Source organism: Etheostoma cragini, chromosome 14, assembly GCF_013103735.1.
Source record: "Etheostoma cragini isolate CJK2018 chromosome 14, CSU_Ecrag_1.0, whole genome shotgun sequence".
Taxonomy (NCBI): domain Eukaryota; kingdom Metazoa; phylum Chordata; class Actinopteri; order Perciformes; family Percidae; genus Etheostoma; species Etheostoma cragini.
In genome coordinates, this window is record NC_048420.1 from 10,399,245 (window position 1) to 10,408,375 (window position 9,131).

The 9,131-nt window shown below is 39.2% G+C and overlaps 1 protein-coding gene across 7 annotated transcripts in view; it reads right to left on the reverse strand.

The window, feature by feature from the left end:
- tbc1d5 (TBC1 domain family, member 5) overlaps positions 1–7,409 on the reverse strand; it is a 21,711-nt gene extending 14,302 nt beyond the window's left edge. For 2 of the 7 annotated variants that reach the window (XM_034891526.1, XM_034891520.1), the window contains exons 1-3: positions 7,295–7,409; positions 1,335–1,386; positions 819–937 (exon numbers count right to left, since the gene is read on the reverse strand). In XM_034891526.1, coding sequence (XP_034747417.1) covers positions 819–918 — 100 coding nt within the window. In that variant the 5' untranslated portion in view covers positions 919–937; positions 1,335–1,386; positions 7,295–7,409. Of the gene's footprint in view, positions 1–818; positions 958–1,155; positions 1,390–2,204; positions 2,220–7,294 lie in introns of those variants that run through there. The other 5 variants (XM_034891524.1, XM_034891523.1, XM_034891522.1 and 2 more) reach the window with 5 other exon arrangements.
- Positions 7,410–9,131: the final 1,722 nt, after the last annotated feature.

Sequence of the window (9,131 nt, forward strand, 5' to 3'; positions counted from 1 at the left end):
AAATTTCTACATTTCTGTTTTTTTCTGTCCAAGATGGGGTGCTGAGTGTACATTACTAAGAAATAAAATGAACTTTTTAGATTTTTGGATAATGGCTGCAATGAAACAAAGAGTGAAAAATTTAAAGGGGTCTGAATACTTTCCGTACCCACTGTATATGAATGTATATAAAAAGGTGAAATTGAAATTGTGGCGTTAACAGCAACGCAAGGAAAAATGTGGGTGCACCTAAATTTTGTGCAACCAACCTGGAAAGTGACATCAAAGAGTAGAGCACCATACTCCTCGTTGTCTTTATTGGCGGTAATAAGTCTAATTTGGCCCGCAGGTGAACATGCATTCAAGTCAGAGAGCTGTCTATCAACATTAGTTACAGGAGTAGATCATTCCACAGGGACATTCAGCATGAATATTCATCAGTTACACAACATGCCAGCCCCCAACATATTCTCTCTCTCACACGTAAACAAAAAAAAAAAAAAACACCCACAGCCCAGGGGCTTCGCCTGCCACGACTGTGACTCACACTTCACCATGAGCACCACTTCTTTTTTTTTTTTAAATCATCCCCTTCTACGTAAAAGTTATTGTGACTCTCTCTTCTACTCTATGTCTCCTCTACTGGTCACTCCTCTGAATGTATGAGTAGGTTTATATACTAATAAATTCGTTTACGAAGCAATTTAACAAAATATTAGAGCCAGGCATGAAGGAACAAATGAAGCCAACAGTACATTTTGAGTCTAGTCACTCAAATGTCTTCGCCACAGGTTGTTTTTGAGAGTTTAAGTCATAGTCTAGTGTGAGAGTTTACATACTGTTTTGGTTCTTGTTGAAATTATTGAGCGGGTCGAAGCCCGTCTCCTGCTGCTCATCTGTCTGGAGCGGATGGCTGGTCTCAAAATTGGGGTGCTGCATGACCGCAACCCAGCCGGACCTGGAGACAGTCAAAAGTGAAAGAAACTGGACATAAAGTGCAGGTTAGTGCAACAGTACAGCTGGCAGATCTAGTAGAGGCTAACCAAACTACAGGCCAAACTTTGAGTTGTTACTATGCATGACTTTGAAACTCAGAAATCAATCCAAAAACGCCAAATGATAAAGCACAGCAGCTTCCCTTTAAACGGACTCCCATCTACTGATAGAGAAACTGACCTTTGATAAAGGCTTGTGCTGACAGGCGTCTGCTCTGCTTCAATCTTCTTGAGCAGGAGTATTATTCTGAGCCTGACCTCTTCATGAAGGCTTGCATGCAAAATCGATGTACTGCAACCACTGAAGTCCCCCAGCTACTGACATTAAATGCAGTTGAACTGTTTAATCTCTGGACTTACTGTCACAGCCTCGTGATTCGCCTCAGCCAAGACTCAGGAGAAAAGGATGACTCTGCAAGAAGGAGAAAAAACAATGAGGAAACTAAGACCTTCAGTGCACAGAGAAATAAAGAACATTTGCTCTTAATGGGCTAAAAACAACGTTGGTGTTATCGCTAAAAGAACAGACAAATAAAACAGGAAGCAAAAAAAGAAAAACTATATGGAATGCTGTTTTACTCAATATTAAATAAATTAATACATAAATAAATGAATAAATATATACATGAATAAATACTATAAATAAATATGCCTGTGAAATACATCATGAATTAAAAGAATGAGGCAATAAATACATAATTTAATGAATGTAAATATTCATATAAAAAATGAATTAATTAGTTAAATAACTATATTTAAAAGGTTTAACTTTTTAATATTTCATGTTACTTTCATTTCATAAATCCCCATTTATTTATTTCCGTGGACTTTAATTTCCTAATGCCACATTCATTGATTTCTCTCTCTATTTCCAGTTCTTATATGCAAATCAGGGGGCGTGGCTATCTCTCACATTCAAAACAGAGCCGTGGACGGGCAGCTTGCGGGGCTCTGTACCCAGCGCACAGTCACCTATTCTGGGGTTACTGAACCACCAACTAGCGCTGACCAGACGGAGCAACACGACCAATAGTTTGTGGTGCCCTGTACCCGGCCCACAGTCACCTATATTCTCGGGTATAACTGGGGTAAATTCTGAGGTTCCGTTTAATGTGAATCAGAGCAGTTGTTTGCCTGCTAACTCACTTGACAACACCTCGGCTAATGTTGTGTCAGAGAATGTCTAAGATTGGCTCTGGCTGTGTCAAGAAGTATTATTCTGAGCCTGACCTCTTCATGAAGGGTTGCATGCAAAATCGATGTACCACAACCACTGAAGTCCCCCAGGTACTAACAATAAATACAGTTGAACTGTTTAATTTCCAACAGTGGGTACAGTGCACCGCCCAGGTCAGTGGTATTTGGTGATCTAGTTACCCCAGAATAGGTGACTGTGCGCTGGGTACAGAGCACAACGAGGTGCTGGTGTGGTGCTCCATCAGGTCACCGGTAAATGGGGGTCAGGTACCCTAGAATAAGGGACTGCGCGCTGGGTTCAGAGCACCGCGAGCTACCGGTCGTGGTGCACTCTCACGTCGCCCCACATCTCTGTTCTGAATGTGAGAGCTATCCACGCCCCCTAATTTGCATTTATGATCTGGATATGTAGAGACGGAAATCAATAAATGTGGCATTAGAAAAAAAAAAGTCCACGTAAATAAATACATTTTGATTAAATAAAAGTTTCTTGAAATAAACGTGTACTAGTGAAAAAAGTACCATGAAAGGGTGTATATTTTAATAGACTGTATTTAATCGATTACTTGTTACATGAATATGTAAATGTCTTAATCATTGCATCATTTATTTATTTCATGATGCATTTCAAAGGCATATTTATTTATTTATTCATTCATGTATTTTTTAATGTATTTAATATTGAATAAAACTTATTCCATAGTGCTACGAGGTAATTAAGTATGCAAATTAATGCATCCATTATATATTTTGATATCAACCCATTCGTCTTCACATAAGCCATAGACAGTATTATATGCAGGTTACAGCATCTGAAATGTCAGGAAATGCTGCTTTTCTTACATAACAGTAAACTAAATATTTTTGGAATTTTGGATTGTTTGGCTGATAAAACAAGACATTTCAAGATATCACCATGGATTCAAAGCACTTTTCATCATTTTCTGATAGTTAATAGAAAAAATAATTCATGAGTTTATCAAGAAAGTAATCAACAGACTGTCAATCATCAATAACGAAAATAATCATTATGCATTAGTGCCGAACAAATTGAATATATCAAATAACCATCATTATGAATCTTGAATCATTGAATGAATGAATCATTTCAGAAGTTTGCTAGCAGCAGCCTATACACTCATGTTCTAGTACTAAAAAGTTAAGTGTATAGATACCGGTGATGGAAAAATGAGTCTAAAAATCAGTTGTTAAATCAGAAAATTAAAATATCTGCAACAATTCTGACGATCCATTAATTGTTTAAGTCATTAATCAAGCAAAACTGCACAATGTCTTTGGTTCCAGCTTCTCAAATGATTCTTTACTGTCTAAGTATCTTTGACTTTTGGATTGTTGGTTAGACATATTAAGACACGTGAAAAGAAGACACTACCTTAGGCTCGGGGAAATCTTAAATCGGAATTTTTCACTGAAGTATGATAGTTAGATCGACAAAACTATTCGTTGATTAGTCATCAAATAAAATTGTCAGATTACTTGGCGTTAATAAGTAATACAATTTGCATTAGATCAGTGCATTGTGAGAGCTAAATGTGTCAATTTATGATTTTAGCTCAAATTGTACTGTTGGAAAGGAGACAAAAGATTTTACAATATTGTGATGGTTTGAAGCAGGTAAACCCTGAGCCAACGTCTCTCTGCCAAAAATCACAGCTATGGGAAAAGTTTAGCTTTCTCTGTGAGACATCACTATCTAGGTTAAATGATTCTTACTCCATTTTTTATCCGGCTTGGGATTATTCCATGTTTATGAATATGGTTAGCCTAATACACAGGCCTACAGAACAGCACGCTTCCACAGAGCATTATGTTTCCATTTGCTTTATTAATTGTGGAAATAACACAACAAAGGCTTCTCTTAAACCTATTAACCATGTGAATGGGACAAATCAGCTACACACGCCATCAAAATAGAAATAATTTTATATGCATAATGTATGTGCCTGTTTTTTCAGCAAACATCTGTTCTCCTCAAACACCTCTCCTTAAGTCAGAGTGGTTTTTCTCCCTTCCCTCATAGAAAAGGATTTTATCCCATTAAATAATCATAACTAATCCACAACTATAGGAAAGGCAGAGGAATGCTGTGAAGTATCTCCAATAATGTCGGTTTTCTTTAGTTTCACTTAAAAAGATTGGCATTAAAGATTGATCAAACCCTCCTGAGCAACAACTACAAACATAACAGTAGTCATCTCGCACAAAATATCAAATTCATATCACTACCATCTGACTAATATTTGAATTGCACAAAGTATCAAAAGACATTTTGATGAACAGTTTCCCAACAGGCCTGCAAACACATTGTTTGCCCCTTCTTTCCAAAAATAAAAAAGTCATCCTAAACATTCCAAATAGGCCTCCTCTGATCTCTCGCTGCTCCTTGCGCTTTGAGGAGGCATGTGTTGTGTGTGTGTGTAAGCCTTTGTGAAGTGAATGAAAGACAATGCGGGTGAAAGATTTAAGGCCTCGCCGTGTTAGCACAGTGCCTGGAGAGAGTCTTGTCTTAGCCTTCTGCTGCCTTTATTACATCTTCAAACTGAAACGACATCCTAACTTTACTACATAATAATCAAGGCAAATAAGCTTCTGCATAATTTAATCCACAGCACCTGGAGACACCTCAATAATTTAAAAAAAAAAAAACGAATGTTTTATGAAATAATCAAATCAATACATAATGAAATGCATAAATAAATCAGCAGACAAATACCACTGCGTCCATCTGTTCTGGAGGTAGAAGATGTGTTCCTGGGATTTACAACATCAGCCCGTGAAGCTACATCTGAACTGTAGTTGTTATCTTTTCACATCCATTTAGATTTCTCGTCCACTTTCTTTTTTAAATGTATTGCCTCATGCATGATTTCAAAGGAGCAACGCCGGTGTTTTAGATTGTGTAAAGCACACTGGAAGCATACCAAAGTCAAGTCAGATAGCCTCGCTCCAAACCCCTTCCTCCAATAACCCTCAATGTGTGTTAAAAAACATTTCACTTCCCTTTTTAAAACCCATTACATTTTAAAGCGAGCACACATTCGATTGTATTTCCCACTTAAATAGCATCACATTCTTTAGGGCCATGACACAGATCCGCTGAACAGCAAGGTGGTTCACCTCAGTACGACAGCCAGGTTAAATAAATTCCCTTGAGATCTGGATAACCACATGCGAGATATCCCACGTTCAAGTTGAGCTGCCACAAAGAAGAGCATCAGCCTGCTCCCAGCTCATAGGTCTAAAAAGGCACAAAGGCCTATTCTGAAACTAAACCCAGATTAAAGTCCAGTAATGTGTTGCTGAGGTGCCTGCATAATATCCATTTAGAGACATCTGACTGGATCACAAGTGAAATAAACAGGCCGCAGCCTTGTTTTCAGCTTTGGGAAATACTTAAATGAGAATAACTATTAAATATTGACTGATAACATTAGCCAATACTTAATACACACAGTTGAACCAGTCCACAAGTCTCCATTGCCATGAGCCGTTGTCAAAGCAGCCGTCTAATGTAAAATAGACTCAGAAAGAGAATCAGGTGCTGTTTAGAGGATGAATATTCAAAAAGGAGTCTGTTAACGCGATGAGAGGAGCCGTCACTGGGAGAGGTAGATTGCAGTTGAGTCAAAGTAAAACACCGCAGCTAAACAAACTCACATGTCTCTACTTCAGCACACAGCAAGAGCCCAGCAGCCTTCCCAGTCACATGCTCCACAAGCGGCTGCTGGAAACATGCTCGGGACCGTAACCTTTGCAAAAATACTGTGAACTTGCTGGATCTTGAGTGATTCAATTACCAAACACATAAAAAGAAATTAAATCTGACAGATGTCTTCCTGTATGCAAAAAACAGAGCAGCGTTTCTAAACCTGAAATTCTAGACCTACACAAGGAATCACAAGACAAATCTAAGGGGTCAAGAGAAGGATTGTTTTCAGACTTTAATGGCAGCTGGTTTTTTTTTTCTTGTGAACTGCCGGATGATTTCACCTCGTCAGGACTCTAAAAGAAAACTCAATGACTTATGCAACAGGTGCCAAGTAATTAGAAGTACACAATACACATTGTTTCCTTCTAACAAGTCACAAGCCAAAAAGGTTGCGAATCAAAGCAAGGAGAACAAGGAAGAAATCCACAAGCCGTTAACACTCAGTAATTTGCAGGAACGGACTCAAGTCTAGCGAGTATTACAAATTTCCCAACCACTGACTTGACCTATAACCTACCATATTTCTTATCATGATAGTTATCAACACAGAGATGTATAGTAAAGGTCAGCTATTGTGTCCCAGCGCAACATGTAGGTTAGTTACAGTTATGGGACAGTGGTCAACAACACAGCCTTGATTTGTGTCTCTAGTCAGGAGGTTTTTACCTCTAGTCCAAAATAGCCTTGAGAATTTGTGACTACTGTATACTTTCCCTGCACACATGTTTGTACTAAACTAGTTATTGGAAGTGTGAAGAGCTGTGTGAAACCGCATTGAACCGTGCAGGAAGGTAGGCAATGCTAGCTGTTACCATTCTCCTGTACTGCCCTGAACCCATCACTAAATCCGTCAGGCAGGGTGGGCCAGCCCGAGGAAATAGGTTAAAGGCAACACGACACGACACTAGAAAAAAAAAGAGGAACCGTGTTTACAGTTTAGACGCATTCATTCATAGCCAGCACTAAACACTACCTATAATTTGACGTAAAACGCACCCAGTGTCCGTGCTACACTCACCGCGTATGGTGACAACCAGAAGGATTATCGATGCAGGCATCTAGGCAAAACGCCAAGCAACAGCTAGGTTAAGCTAGCCTCCTGTGTGGGCTAACAGTGCTAAATTACGTGTATGCTAATGAAATAAACGCACAAAGACATGCCCTAGCTATCAATTTTGACTTCATATTTGACTACTTATGACAGGGAGCAGGTAATATAATGTGACGTTAGCCTGGCTGTTAGCAAGTTGCAACTGACCCGATGCACGGGCCTGTGGCCACGGGACAAACTCGTAACACCTTCTCCCTCCCACACACACACAGGCTAATATGTGTAAGTAATGTCACATAGTAATCCATAACCTGCTGCCGGATGCCAGTGTGTTCCAGATACCTTTTCAGATCATGCAGGACTCCTCATTCTGATGTGTCTCTCGGGCTGTCTGCTGATTTGTAAACAGTAGCGCTAGTCAGGCGGATGTGCTGAAGAACAGCTGACTGATCATGTGACCAGGAAGCTTTTGCTCTTCAGGCTTTACTTTTTGGCTTTAATTCACCTGTAGACAACATCACAACAACAACAAAATAGTTTTGGGTTCAAGGCAGTAATAAATGAAAAAAGTATATGTATTTATATATGTATATTACTATTGCTAAATGAATAAGAACGTTTGGTTGCCAGGTTGTGGAGACTCTCTGTATGGCTATATAGCTGTACTACTTTAGCATGACACCTGCTTATAACAATGTTTATCAGTCAATAATACAATTTCATCACAAAAAAGGTTGCAGGTATATGTTATTTTGTCTGTGAATAAATTTGTTTTGTTTTCCATAAGGTCAGTGGTCAAATAATACATTGGATGAGTTCACCTGATAAACCCAAAGAACAAACATAATGTAAAGCCAGTAAAGCTGCAGTATGGCAACATGAACTTTCAGGGCAGAGATCTGAAATATACAGGATATGAAGTGTTGCCTATTTTTAAAAACTTTGGCTTTTGGGGAACTTATTTGCAATGCAAATCGGCAACATATTTCATTGTAGAATGAAAACAATATGGGTAAAGAAAAAGAATAAAGGAAATTTCTGTGGTCAAACAAGTCAGGTTTAGAGTGCTTTTGTCAAACATCTTTATCTCAAAGTGCTTCCCACACCCACAGACAAAAGGATACAAAAACAAACTAAACCCAAGCATCAGGACAGTTGTGGTACAAGAAAAGGAATGTGAAAATATGTAGGTGACATTAAATAGCATTAGTTTGTCAAATGTGTGCATTGATAGTGGTGTAAAGGTAAAGGTAATTTATTCTCACACACATGTAGCAAAAAATAATTCTCTGCATTTAACCCATCCAGTGGGCAGCCCTTTACAGGACCAGATCTGAGTCAGTGCCTTGATCAAGGGCGCTGACTGGAGAACCTAGAACGTGTATTTTCATTATGGGTGAAAACAGAGCACCCAGAGAAAACCCACGCAAACATGGGGAGAACATGGAAACTCCACACAGAAAGTTCCAGAATAACCTGGATTTCAAGCCAAAACCTTCTTGCCTTAAAGCCACAGTGCTAACCATTGGGCAACAACGTAGCCTTGGTGTGTGTGTGTGTGTGTGTGTGTGTGTGTGTGTGGTGCAGGTGGGGATGGTGATGGTGGTTTAAACAAAGCTGTCATTATGACCATCATTGCCATTACCATCATCGTCATCACAGGCATGGCATTTCGAAAGCGCCATTATCATCATTATTATAGCTAATATTGCTGATGATAACGCTTTCACGGCCTCTTGTTGGCTCTGACTTAGGTATCGTCATGGAAACAGATGACAAAAAAAGATCATGGCTTTATTGAATTACTTTGTGAAGCTATTTTGACCAAATGGGGCTTGAATGTTGTCTGAGCATGGCGAGGGAGCAGCTCCGTGAAGAGTCCGGAGGAGACACAGATGAGAGTCAGGGGCAGAGAGGGAGATAGGAACATGAGAATAAGTAGTTGAGACGGATAAAGTAAAAGAGGAATAAAAAGAGACATAAGATAAACAACACCACCGAGGGGCATGTGGTTGTACAGACAGAGACACAGATCCACTGGTACAGAGAGCCCCAGTGATACACACAGAAGAATGTTGTCTGACGGCTGGAAACAATGACACCAATTCATAAACAAAGACATAGCCTAGTTATATAGGAAGAAAACATCAGTACTAAGTCTATAACTCCAGTACAGACG